This window comes from Leptodactylus fuscus, chromosome 4 (genome assembly GCF_031893055.1).
Source record: "Leptodactylus fuscus isolate aLepFus1 chromosome 4, aLepFus1.hap2, whole genome shotgun sequence".
Lineage (NCBI taxonomy): Eukaryota > Metazoa > Chordata > Amphibia > Anura > Leptodactylidae > Leptodactylus > Leptodactylus fuscus.
Window position 1 is genome coordinate 93,468,873 of NC_134268.1, and position 13,804 is coordinate 93,482,676.

Consider the following 13,804-nt stretch of genomic DNA (forward strand, 5'->3'; position numbering starts at 1 on the left):
TATTCCCAATATACTCTTTGAATTCCCAGTCAGACAATGGCACTGTATACCAGTAGTAAAAATTGTGGGTGCACGTAACCCCAATATATTCTTTGAATTCCCAGTCAGAAACTGGCACTATATGGCAGTAGCAAGAAATGAGGGTATTTGTATTCCCAATATACTCTTTGAATTCCCAGTCAGACAATGGCACTGTATACCAGTAGTAAAAATTGTGGGTGCACGTAAACCCAATATATTCTTTGAATTCCCAGTCAGAAACTGGCACTATATGGCAGTAGCAAGAAATGAGGGTATTTGTATTCCCAATATACTCTTTGAATTCCCAGTCAGACAATGGCACTGTATACCAGTAGTAAAAATTGTGGGTGCACGTAACCCCAATATATTCTTTGAATTACCAGTCAGAAACTGGCACTATATGGCAGTAGCAAGAAATGAGGGTATTTATAACCCCAATATATTCTTTGAATTCCCAGTCAGACAATGGCACTGTATACCAGTAGTAAAAATTGTGGGTGCACGTAACCCCAATATATTCTTTGAATTCCCAGTCAGACACTGGCACTATATGGCAGTAGCAAGAAATGAGGGTATTTGTATTCCCAATATACTCTTTGAATTCCCAGTCAGACAATGGCACTGTATACCAGTAGTAAAAATTGTGGGTGCACGTAACCCCAATATATTCTTTGAATTCCCAGTCAGAAACTGGCACTATATGGCAGTAGCAAGAAATGAGGGTATTTGTATTCCCAATATACTCTTTGAATTCCCAGTCAGACAATGGTACTGTATACCAGTAGTAAAAATTGTGGGTGCACGTAACCCCAATATATTCTTTGAATTCCCAGTCAGAAACTGGCACTATATGGCAGTAGCAAGAAATGAGGGTATTTGTATTCCCAATATACTCTTTGAATTCCCAGTCAGACAATGGCACTGTATACTAGTAGTAAAAATTGTGGGTGCACGTAACCCCAATATATTCTTTGAATTCCCAGTCAGAAACTGGCACTATATGGCAGTAGCAAGAAATGAGGGTATTTATAACCCCAATATACTCTTTGAATTCCCAGTCAGACAATGGCACTGTATACCAGTAGTAAAAATTGTGGGTGCACGTAACCCCAATATATTCTTTGAATTACCAGTCAGAAACTGGCACTATATGGCAGTAGCAAGAAATGAGGGTATTTATAACCCCAATATATTCTTTGAATTCCCAGTCAGACAATGGCACTGTATACCAGTAGTAAAAATTGTGGGTGCACGTAACCCCAATATATTCTTTGAATTCCCAGTCAGAAACTGGCACTATATGGCAGTAGCAAGAAATGAGGGTATTTGTATTCCCAATATACTCTTTGAATTCCCAGTCAGACAATGGCACTGTATACCAGTAGTAAAAATTGTGGGTGCACGTAACCCCAATATATTCTTTGAATTACCAGTCAGAAACTGGCACTATATGGCAGTAGCAAGAAATGAGGGTATTTATAACCCCATATTCTTTGAATTCCCAGTCAGAAACTGGCACTATATGGCAGTAGCAAGAAATGAGGGTATTTGTATTCCCAATATACTCTTTGAATTCCCAGTCAGACAATGGCACTGTATACCAGTAGTAAAAATTGTGGGTGCACGTAACCCCAATATATTCTTTGAATTCCCAGTCAGAAACTGGCACTATATGGCATTAGCAAGAAATGAGGGTATTTGTATTCCCAATATACTCTTTGAATTCCCAGTCAGACAATGGCACTGTATACCAGTAGTAAAAATTGTGGGTGCACGTAACCCCAATATATTCTTTGAATTACCAGTCAGAAACTGGCACTATATGGCAGTAGCAAGAAATGAGGGTATTTGTATTCCCAATATACTCTTTGAATTCCCAGTCAGACAATGGCACTGTATACCAGTAGTAAAAATTGTGGGTGCACATAACCCCAATATATTCTTTGAATTCCCAGTCAGAAACTGGCACTATATGGCAGTAGCAAGAAATGAGGGTATTTGTATTCCCAATATACTCTTTGAATTCCCAGTCAGACAATGGCACTGTATACCAGTAGTAAAAATTGTGGGTGCACGTAACCCCAATATATTCTTTGAATTACCAGTCAGAAACTGGCACTATATGGCAGTAGCAAGAAATGAGGGTATTTATAACCCCAATATATTCTTTGAATTCCCAGTCAGACAATGGCACTGTATACCAGTAGTAAAAATTGTGGGTGCACGTAACCCCAATATATTCTTTGAATTCCCAGTCAGACACTGGCACTATATGGCAGTAGCAAGAAATGAGGGTATTTGTATTCCCAATATATTCTTTGAATTCCCAGTCAGACAATGGCACTGTATACCAGTAGTAAAAATTGTGGGTGCACGTAACCCCAATATATTCTTTGAATTCCCAGTCAGAAACTGGCACTATATGGCAGTAGCAAGAAATGAGGGTATTTGTATTCCCAATATACTCTTTGAATTCCCAGTCAGACAATGGCACTGTATACCAGTAGTAAAAATTGTGGGTGCACGTAACCCCAATATATTCTTTGAATTACCAGTCAGAAACTGGCACTATATGGCAGTAGCAAGAAATGAGGGTATTTATAACCCCAATATATTCTTTGAATTCCCAGTCAGACAATGGCACTGTATACCAGTAGTAAAAATTGTGGGTGCACGTAACCCCAATATATTCTTTGAATTCCCAGTCAGACACTGGCACTATATGGCAGTAGCAAGAAATGAGGGTATTTGTATTCCCAATATACTCTTTGAATTCCCAGTCAGACAATGGCACTGTATACCAGTAGTAAAAATTGTGGGTGCACGTAACCCCAATATATTCTTTGAATTCCCAGTCAGAAACTGGCACTATATGGCAGTAGCAAGAAATGAGGGTATTTGTATTCCCAATATACTCTTTGAATTCCCAGTCAGACAATGGTACTGTATACCAGTAGTAAAAATTGTGGGTGCACGTAACCCCAATATATTCTTTGAATTCCCAGTCAGAAACTGGCACTATATGGCAGTAGCAAGAAATGAGGGTATTTGTATTCCCAATATACTCTTTGAATTCCCAGTCAGACAATGGCACTGTATACTAGTAGTAAAAATTGTGGGTGCACGTAACCCCAATATATTCTTTGAATTCCCAGTCAGAAACTGGCACTATATGGCAGTAGCAAGAAATGAGGGTATTTATAACCCCAATATACTCTTTGAATTCCCAGTCAGACAATGGCACTGTATACCAGTAGTAAAAATTGTGGGTGCACGTAACCCCAATATATTCTTTGAATTACCAGTCAGAAACTGGCACTATATGGCAGTAGCAAGAAATGAGGGTATTTATAACCCCAATATATTCTTTGAATTCCCAGTCAGACAATGGCACTGTATACCAGTAGTAAAAATTGTGGGTGCACGTAACCCCAATATATTCTTTGAATTCCCAGTCAGAAACTGGCACTATATGGCAGTAGCAAGAAATGAGGGTATTTGTATTCCCAATATACTCTTTGAATTCCCAGTCAGACAATGGCACTGTATACCAGTAGTAAAAATTGTGGGTGCACGTAACCCCAATATATTCTTTGAATTACCAGTCAGAAACTGGCACTATATGGCAGTAGCAAGAAATGAGGGTATTTATAACCCCATATTCTTTGAATTCCCAGTCAGAAACTGGCACTATATGGCAGTAGCAAGAAATGAGGGTATTTGTATTCCCAATATACTCTTTGAATTCCCAGTCAGACAATGGCACTGTATACCAGTAGTAAAAATTGTGGGTGCACGTAACCCCAATATATTCTTTGAATTACCAGTCAGAAACTGGCACTATATGGCAGTAGCAAGAAATGAGGGTATTTATAACCCCAATATATTCTTTGAATTCCCAGTCAGACAATGGCACTGTATACCAGTAGTACAAATTGTGGGTGCACGTAACCCCAATATATTCTTTGAATTCCCAGTCAGACACTGGCACTATATGGCAGTAGCAAGAAATGAGGGTATTTGTATTCCCAATATACTCTTTGAATTCCCAGTCAGACAATGGCACTGTATACCAGTAGTAAAAATTGTGGGTGCACGTAACCCCAATATATTCTTTGAATTCCCAGTCAGACACTGGCACTATATGGCAGTAGCAAGAAATGAGGGTATTTGTATTCCCAATATACTCTTTGAATTCCCAGTCAGACAATGGCACTGTATACCAGTAGTAAAAATTGTGGGTGCACGTAACCCCAATATATTCTTTGAATTCCCAGTCAGAAACTGGCACTATATGGCAGTAGCAAGAAATGAGGGTATTTGTATTCCCAATATACTCTTTGAATTCCCAGTCAGACAATGGCACTGTATACCAGTAGTAAAAATTGTGGGTGCACGTAACCCCAATATATTCTTTGAATTACCAGTCAGAAACTGGCACTATATGGCAGTAGCAAGAAATGAGGGTATTTGTATTCCCAATATACTCTTTGAATTCCCAGTCAGACAATGGCACTGTATACCAGTAGTAAAAATTGTGGGTGCACATAACCCCAATATATTCTTTGAATTCCCAGTCAGAAACTGGCACTATATGGCAGTAGCAAGAAATGAGGGTATTTGTATTCCCAATATACTCTTTGAATTCCCAGTCAGACAATGGCACTGTATACCAGTAGTAAAAATTGTGGGTGCACGTAACCCCAATATATTCTTTGAATTACCAGTCAGAAACTGGCACTATATGGCAGTAGCAAGAAATGAGGGTATTTATAACCCCAATATATTCTTTGAATTCCCAGTCAGACAATGGCACTGTATACCAGTAGTAAAAATTGTGGGTGCACGTAACCCCAATATATTCTTTGAATTCCCAGTCAGACACTGGCACTATATGGCAGTAGCAAGAAATGAGGGTATTTGTATTCCCAATATATTCTTTGAATTCCCAGTCAGACAATGGCACTGTATACCAGTAGTAAAAATTGTGGGTGCACGTAACCCCAATATATTCTTTGAATTCCCAGTCAGACACTGGCACTATATGGCAGTAGCAAGAAATAAGGGTATTTGTATTCCCAATATATTCTTTGAATTCCCAGTCAGACAATGGCACTGTATACCAGTAGTAAAAATTGTGGGTGTATATAGCCCCAATTCTATTGCTAGGGGACTTGCAGGGTATTTCTGGGGTGAAGGTGGGGGGGCACACCGTTGGAACGGGTATCGGGGTATATATCGGGTATACGGGAATACACTGACAGTGTATTCCATTCAGGATCCTGGGAAAGCTGGGTTGCGGCGATTGAGCCCGTCAGTGCCACGTTACACTGACAAGCTTCTCCCTGGAATTTAGCTCTTATAAGAGCTGTTGGTTGTCTTCTCCTTCCTATCCTAGCCTGTCCCTGCCTACCCAGAATCTAAGCCCTAGCTAGCTGGACGGAAACCTCCGTCCTCGGTGAATTGCAAGCTCAGAATGACGCGAAGCTGGGCGTCGCTGTTCTTTTAAATTAGAGGTCACATGTTTTCGGCAGCCAATGGGTTTTGCCTACTTTTTTCAACGTCACCGGTGTCGTAGTTCCTGTCCCACCTACCCTGCGCTGTTATTGGAGCAAAAAAGGCGCCAGGGAAGGTGGGAGGGGAATCGAGTAATGGCGCACTTTACCACGCGGTGTTCGATTCGAACATGCCGAACAGCCTAATATCCGATCGAACATGAGTTCGATAGAACACTGTTCGCTCATCTCTAGTAACTAGTGTTGCTGATCAGCAACTTGCGGACCGTAAAAACCAATACGGTCGTGTAAGACCAGCCTAAAGCTTCTCTTGCACAGTTAGTACAGTATGCTTGTGGCAAAAATGTTTGACATATTTTGCGATTCCTAATTTAATGATCTATGTTGTATTCTTGTGGTGAATGTGGAAGCCATTATATACACTTCATCAGTTAAACGTTTTTGGAAACCATCTCTGGAAGCTTGTTGAGACTCTATTCCGCTTTTGAAGATGACATACGTTTTTACCCCGGAATAGAAAAACATGAATATTGTTCACTGCAGCGCAGACATTATACTGATCCTGATGATGGGTTCTTCTCACTTATAACAATGCCCTCTATAGAGTTGACGCTTCTTACCAGCCTTGACTTGTTGACTTATTCTGTTATTGTTTTACCGCAGTACGTGTGGATAATTTAGTTGTGTCAGACTTTACAATTTTTTTTCCGTAAAGTCATCAGTCATATAGGTTACAGTCTTGTGTGGCTTTTGTAGCACAGTGTCAGCAGTATTCTCTCTGGCTATGTGAGTATTTTTTTCAGCACATTTTCAAAACTCGTATATCAGTGTCACCAGTGTGAAAGCAGCCCAGAATGATAAATTCACAAACAGCAATAACTTGCAGGCACATTAATGGAACATTCGATTTCCAGCGTTTCATCGGGAGAAATGTTCAGATGTTTTGAAGTTTTCCCAGTAGTTCAGTAGAGAAAGCTCATGTGTTCAGGCTAAAATTTAAAGGCTACGTGTACTTTTGTGTAATAATTTTTTTTTATTGCATTGGAAAATCTAAATGTATCTCCATCTTTATTTCATATGACTCCTTTATAAAACCCCAAAATGAACTCAGGCTGGGGCCCCACGTTGCGGAAATGCAGCTTTTTTTTGTGGCAGATTTTGTTGCTTTTTTTGAGCCAAAACCAGGAATATATTGAGCAGAAGTTATAAGATAAGAGCTTTATATATATTTTCGATTTCATTTGTAGCCACTCTTGGCTTTGGGTCTAAAAAACGCAACAAAAAAAGCTGCGTTTCCGCAACGTGGAGCCCTAACCTTAAACAGCAAAGTGTATTCAGACTCAAAATACAACATACATTTAGGCCCGATCAGATAATTATTATGGATCCAAGACCCTATAGAAGACACAATCCCCAAGTAAGAACTCCCCCTCAATAAATTTAGGCTAAATTCATAGTTGTTGTGGGCTCTCTGTCATTCAGGTCTGCTAAAACAGCGTTTACCTATGGACATCCACGGACAGGTTAACGCTGTTCTTGTACTGAAACTGGCGGAGGAAAAAGTCCTCCGTCTGTGACGAAGTCTCCTGTGGAAACTCCAATGCAAATGTCAAACTAGCTTTAGTTTATCAAACCACTAAATAAATTTAGTGCCCATACTAAATACTGATACCAGAACCCAAAATAAGCAGATATCATGTTCCAAAATAAATTTTGGTGTCAGGCTGCATTCAGAGTTCAGGCACTAAAGTGTTTTCAGACCTCAGATCACGACTTGCATTTACTTATTTCTCCTTCCTCAGCTTTTATGAATGAATAATATGAATGAAAGAATGTAGTTTGGGCGATTTCCTGCTCTCTTGAGAGTTTGGGAAGACTTTTTGGAGTATCTCAGACATTTTGTGATAGTAGGCATATATGCTGTAGTCTTATCCAAGTTAGCAGTTTGCAAAAGCTTTCTTTCTTGTCCTGAGTTTTTGTCAATATATACACTAAGGGTATGTTCACACACTATACTTGGCACTGATTTTGAGGCAAATTTTGCACTGAATCTACCGCCCACTGTTTTAAATAGAAGGCAGAGATCAAAGTAGGGTGCTGAAAAAAATGTTTGATCTTACTGCAGATTCTGTGGCTGATATAGCTGCAAAACCTGTGTTGCAAGTCGCTTTTCTGATTAACCCTTTCATGTGAGGCTAATCGGGAGACCAGAGGGCCGGAAAATGATCATAAGTAAAAAAAAACAAAACAAAAAAAAAACATGGTGTAGATGCAGCCTTAAGTGTGCATTCACACTGAGTAAACGCGCGTGTATTTTTGCAAAATACACGTGTAAAAATAAGACTCCCATTGACTTCAATGACATTTTACAGGCGTATTTTTACATGTGTAAAAAATATCATTGAAGTCAACGGGATAGCAAAATTTACAAGTGTAATATTACTCTACATAATTTTACTCTAAGTTCACACGGGGTTTTTTGTTCAGGGTTTTGAGGCCGTAATTGCTTCAAAATCCTGACCAAAAAGACGGCTCCCATTGAAATCAATGGGAGCCGGAAAAAAGAAGCGAGGTGTTCATTCTTCAAGCCGCGTCGCCTCGCGATTCGGCCTGAAGAAACTCCACCCTCCGGACTAAGGCTCATTGAATTGGGCCTAATCCGGAGCGGAGCGGGTGGCTGGATGCCGGTACAGTGCACCGCCTTTCAGTTGCAGCGACCCGGCTTTTGGATCAAAACTCCGTGTGCACTTACCCTTAGGATCTCTACTGTCAGATGGAAGGTGGATGATTGACAGCTGTAGCAAACAGGATGGGACCACCAGCCTGACAGTAGAGTTTTTATCTTATTGGACGCTGAAATTAATATAAGTAATTGCTCAGGAACGGTGAAGGTTAAAGATAAAAACCTCCCAACTGCACCAGAATTATGAGAACGGCACCTATTGAAAATTGCAAAGAGTTGGAGATGGTAAAAAGTCCTGTAACTTTTATCTGTCACCAGCTATGCAGGGAACAAGAGATTACATTAAGTTCCACTGGGAAATTGGATGAGATGTTTCTACTTAAATGCACTTGGCGTTGGTACTTTGCAAATATTAGGTTGCATTGACTACAGGACCCATCATAAGCCTATAGTATACAGTAAAGAACAAGAGTACCCCTCTCAGCCAAACTGACCATGAACAATGGCTGTCCTATGCTCAAAAGAACAGCAATGAATGAGGGTGTTATTTAATTTGTTAGGATAATGTGCGTTTTTTTTTTTTTTTTTAATGTGTCAGTTAAACATACAGTCCTTATGTGCATCTTCAATTCAGCATCTGCAGTGCATTATATTGGTAGATTTTCTGGTTAGTTCACTTCATAACCAGCTTTTTCAGTTCTTGCCTATGTGAGGTCCACAGGGCACGAACACACATACGACATATATATACATACACAAGCTAGGCCTTCTATCCTTTCCTCTCTTAGAATGCAGAAGATATCCTCTCCATAGGGTATGAAGAATAAAGGGATGTGTGCAGCTAGCTCCAGTGATCTGCCAAATTCTTGAGGAGAAAGCTAGCATACCAGAAGATAGTGTGTTAATGCCTGGTGCTTCACACTGTCCCTCCCATTCGCAACACTCGGTGCAGAGAGGTGGGAATGAGGCAGTCTCCTCTCATTGTCCTTGAAAATCATCTTCACGCCTGAAATGAAAGACTCTTAGATCTCTGGTTCATGTTTTCTCACATGGCATACAGCAATATACCATCGCCTTGATAGACAAAGAGGAGTGTGATGTATATGCAAATCCAGTATGTATAGTTATTGTACTGTAGGCACACAGACTCCTACTGGAACAAAGGAAACAGTGGTGACGCGCTTGTCCAAGAGGTGATGTCATTTTTTTTTTCCTAATGGAATCTTTTGGAGAAAGTCAGCAGTTTGCAAAGGAACCATCTGTTTCACCACATTATTAGTTGTCTTGATTTAGAAGAAAGCAATCTAATACCAGTTACTGCATACTCCACTGTCTTACCGTCATAGAATACATTAGTCATTGCAGTTTATACTATGTTATGCACAGCCCGCATATTCTTATAGCTGCTGGTAGTCAATGTTCCCCAATAGTCACTATGTAGACTGAATGTATGGCCCACTTTTATTTGATTTTGAAATTGTCACCACATACCAGCAGTCCCAGGGACTCCTCTATAAGTCTTTGAGGTCCAGCACTGTCTTGGTTATCATGTAGATGTGGACAGAGCCTTAGGCTAAGGCCCCACGTAGCCAAAAGAAGCTAAAAAATGCTGCGAAAAAACACTTTTTTTTTTTTACTTCCCTTATCAAGGCTGAGGCCCCACGGAGCGGAAGCGCAGCTTCTTTTGTTGCGGTTTTTTGAGCCAAAGCCAAAAATGGCTGCAGAGGGAATAGAGAATATATAAGAAGTTCTGATTCTTCTCCCTTCTGCTCAATCCACTTCTGGGTTTGACTCAAAAAACCGCAACAAAATCTGCAACAAAAGAAGCTGCGTTTCCGCATCGTGGGCCCTTAGCCTAAATCTACAGAGAAATCGCCTGCGTTTCTGCAGGTAAATTTTTTTTTTTTTTTTGCACATTTAATTTTGCAGCCTTGCAGTTACTAATATATAACACAGTAAATTGTCACTGTTGAATATGGTATTGCAAAGGAAAACCTGTCTGCCGTGTAGTTCAATATGCCAAAATTCCACAGTGGATTGAAGTCTGTGACAATAAGATGTTATTCTGAAGGAACAATACATTTCATATTATGGTAGGTGGTTACTTGCGCTGAATGAATTCCTAGCAGGTAAATATATTACAGCCCTCACACTGGCCGGTGAGAAATAACCAGATCTTCATTTACGTCCCATTTATTGCTACAAATGATGAGGATGGACTCACCAGACTGGTTTGTTTCCTCCACTTTATGTGGCATTTTATTGCACAATTCTGCAAAGCCTTATTAGAAATGAAGGCAGTTTGTGCAGTAAAGGCTTTGTCTGGCTCTGGGTACATTGTGTGTATGTGTATGGCTAGCAGCATGTAGTGCAGAGTCTCCCCGCAGCTCTAATCCTCTTGGGTTCCTGTAAGGCGCTCTATGTTGCAGAGGGGTTTCCCCAGGCTCCTCCTCCCACATTCATTCATATTTTTTCTCTCTCTTAGCTCCTTCCCCCTTTTGCTGCACATTATTCAGCCATCCTGTATCGCCTCTTGTCTTTTCCAAACTGTCAAGTGCATGAATCCTGTTTGATCTGTGGCTTGCTAGATCCAGCCCCCTCATCCCATTCCTGTCCCCAGCACTGGTAAAAGCCCACCCTCCTTCATGCTTCCAGACTGTGCTCATGGCACCCTGCCTTTTCTCAGCACTAACCCTTGAATCCATCCTCTGGTAGAATTAACCCTTGCTGTCCCTTTCCGCTTCTGACATGCCAGCCTGAAAATAGCCAAGACTATCACAATGGCTAGCACATCCCCTCTGTCTAGTGGCCGCTACCTTTGCAGGATGTCAGTGTCATGGTATTTGTTCATGACCATAGGACACCCCACAGCATTTCTCTGCATTGATTGTATGTATAATGTGAGAATATAATGCATTGTATAGCTAAGCAGTGTGAAGATCACATTTCAGTGTGGCGATGATCTAATTGGCTCCCTCCCTCCTCAGCACTGCTGCTGCTGAGCCTGGTAAGGTCCCTTGTCTGGAAGGAGGTACACGTAATGCTTTCTCAATCTGTGCATGGGAGCTTTCATTCACAGGCTAGCAAATGTTATCCTTTTCTCTCTCTCTCTCTCTCTCCTCTGTCACCCCTTGTCTCCCTACCTCCCCTTCCCTCCTCCTCTCCCGCTTTCTCTCTCCCTCCCTTCTCTCTTTCCCTCCCCGGTATTCTTGCTTGCAGTGTTGCAATAGGACGACAAGGCATCCCGATTTGTAAAGCAGGCACATTAGTGGGCTGTGCACATCGCATGTGATTCATAAAAGCATGAATGATCCAGAGGCGAGCAGCCAGCGAGATCTTCATGTGCAGGATGATGCTGTTTTGTTTTGCATTGCCCTGAAGGTGTGTGTACTGTATATATGTGTGGAAGGCTGCTGTAGTTTTCATTGGAGCCCTCTTCTCTTTTTATTTTGCCTAAACCGCACTATTAGTTTCCATTCTGTCTTTGCTCTTTCTGATTTTTGCTGATCACATGCAGTGTTGTACATTTCATGGGGTGTGGGAGGGGAGAGAAGTCCCAAACCAGTGCATCCTGGCTCCCCTTAGTCTTGTCTTCCCTCATGTTGTTTTTCTCCTTCCCTTGTTCAGCTGCTGGATTAACTGATACACTTGGCGGGTATATGGAGGCTTCTCTCCGCCAGCACTGCTCTCCATTTTTGAGAAGGAAAAACCAGGCTTCAGGAGGAGGAGGATCATGCCTCGGACAAAACAGATCCACCCCAGAAACCTAAAAGGTTAGCAAATGGTTTCTCTGTTCTGATTGTTTGCTTGTTTTGGAGGGATGCATCCAGCTGTTTACCTAGTAAAGGTGGCCTTGCTAGAGAGGGAGGGAGATGCTCTGCAGCATGTCATTGTTTGGTAGCTGCAATCCTGTCCTGGATAGAGTCATGAGAAGAGCCTGATCTGCGGCGATTTTCTGCTGCTTCCTAGCTAAAGCAGAAGATTGTAAAGTGTACAATGACCCCCAAATATATAGCGTGGGATATCCTTTGTCTATCTCCGGTCGGCTGACCTGTCAGTGTTGCTCCTATGCGCTAACTTGCAATGAATTCTAAGTTTTATGGGCAACCTGATTATGTCACATCATCCAAAAGACTTCTGCAAGACAGATGTGATATAAAAGCACCTTTACTGTTGGCAGGGCCCACAATATAACCTGTGTTGTAGGCCTCAGTCTTGGGACTAGAACTGAGGTCAGTACGGGGGCAAGGGTCACTCCACCGATGTCAGGCTTGTAGTGTAATAACTTCATTCTAGCAATGTATAAAAAGACTGCACCGGTAATGTTATGTCATTGCATTGTGAAATGAAACCACTGGAATGACATCATGTCAAGTGGGTTTCCTGCCAACAGTATGATGTTTTATTAGTATTCACCATATACAGGTTACAATAATATATTTCAGTGCTTAGAAATTGGCCTTCCCATCCACATTTTCTGTTTGCAAACACCAGCAGGGACATTGTATATTTTTTCTGTAATTATATAGATAAATCTGCCAACTTTTAATTTGCCGTGTAATTATTGTTTAATGTACAATAATGATGGTTTAATAAACAAAACAGTGTAAGTCTCTGCACATGCAACTGTAATAGATGAGCTGTAATGTTTCGTGTATGCTTCTTTCACCTTGCAATGTATCTTTTTATGTCAGCTATACACCTTGCATCCAACAAGTGGTGCTTGGCAGTACATGCAACCTTTACCTCCTATGTCTTCCTGTAGATACCAAAGACCTGGATCTTGGACACACATTGAGATATATAAAATGGATTAACACCAGTCATTGATCTAATATATTGAGTAAAGGTATTTATTTAGGTTTGACCTTGAACATGTGCTTGAAAGTGACTCACAAGAGTCAAGGAAACCCTCCTCCTGAGTAAATCACAGTAAACTAAAAGACCTAATACATGACATTGAAAAAGAATTTTATCTTTGCATTTTTTCTACCTCAAAACATACACCATTGAACTTTTATCTGGTGGACCCTGTGCTTTCTGTTTCTTTTGAGATGGCCTAAATCCTCTTATACATTTCAGAATGCTGTGTGCTTCCTAAATGACAACACTCAAAATGGATTTTAAAGTGTATATACTGTATATGGGAAGCATATTACAGCTACAGGCAAGTACACTTAGGGCTCATTCATATGGGGCAAGAGGGGGCGGATTCTGACGTCGAATCCACCTCAGAATCCGCCCCCTCATAATAGAGGTCTATGTAGACGGCTAGCTTCCTTTTTTCTATGAGCAGTATGTTCCGGCTCACGGAAAAAAGAAGCGAGCTGCCCTTTCTTCAGTCAGATTCCGCGGCTGAGTCAGCCCTGGCGTTTGCCTCGCGACACCACCCTCCGGACTCGGCCCATTCACTTGGGCCTACTCCGGAGCGGGAAGCCACGGCAGGCGCATTTTGGACCTATTGTGACACGGCTTCCCGCATCAAAATCAGGACCAAAATAAGCGGTCCCGTGCCCCGTGTGAACTAGCCCTTAGTAGCCAAACAGGAGAAAAATTGATCTATTTAGCTGCAAGAAAAAATAAA

At 41.2% G+C, this 13,804-nt stretch overlaps 1 protein-coding gene across 4 annotated transcripts in view; it reads left to right on the plus strand.

Annotated features, from left to right (window-relative positions):
- The window catches only part of HIVEP1 (HIVEP zinc finger 1), a 137,020-nt gene that overhangs the window by 21,759 nt on the left and 101,457 nt on the right, over positions 1-13,804 (plus strand). Inside the window, exons 1-2 of one of the 4 annotated variants that reach the window (XM_075270815.1) lie at positions 9,187-9,413; positions 11,848-11,993. In XM_075270815.1, coding sequence (XP_075126916.1) covers positions 11,954-11,993 — 40 coding nt within the window. In that variant the 5' untranslated portion in view covers positions 9,187-9,413; positions 11,848-11,953. Of the gene's footprint in view, positions 1-9,186; positions 9,414-11,138; positions 11,252-11,405; positions 11,602-11,847; positions 11,994-13,804 lie in introns of those variants that run through there. The other 3 variants (XM_075270816.1, XM_075270813.1, XM_075270814.1) reach the window with 3 other exon arrangements.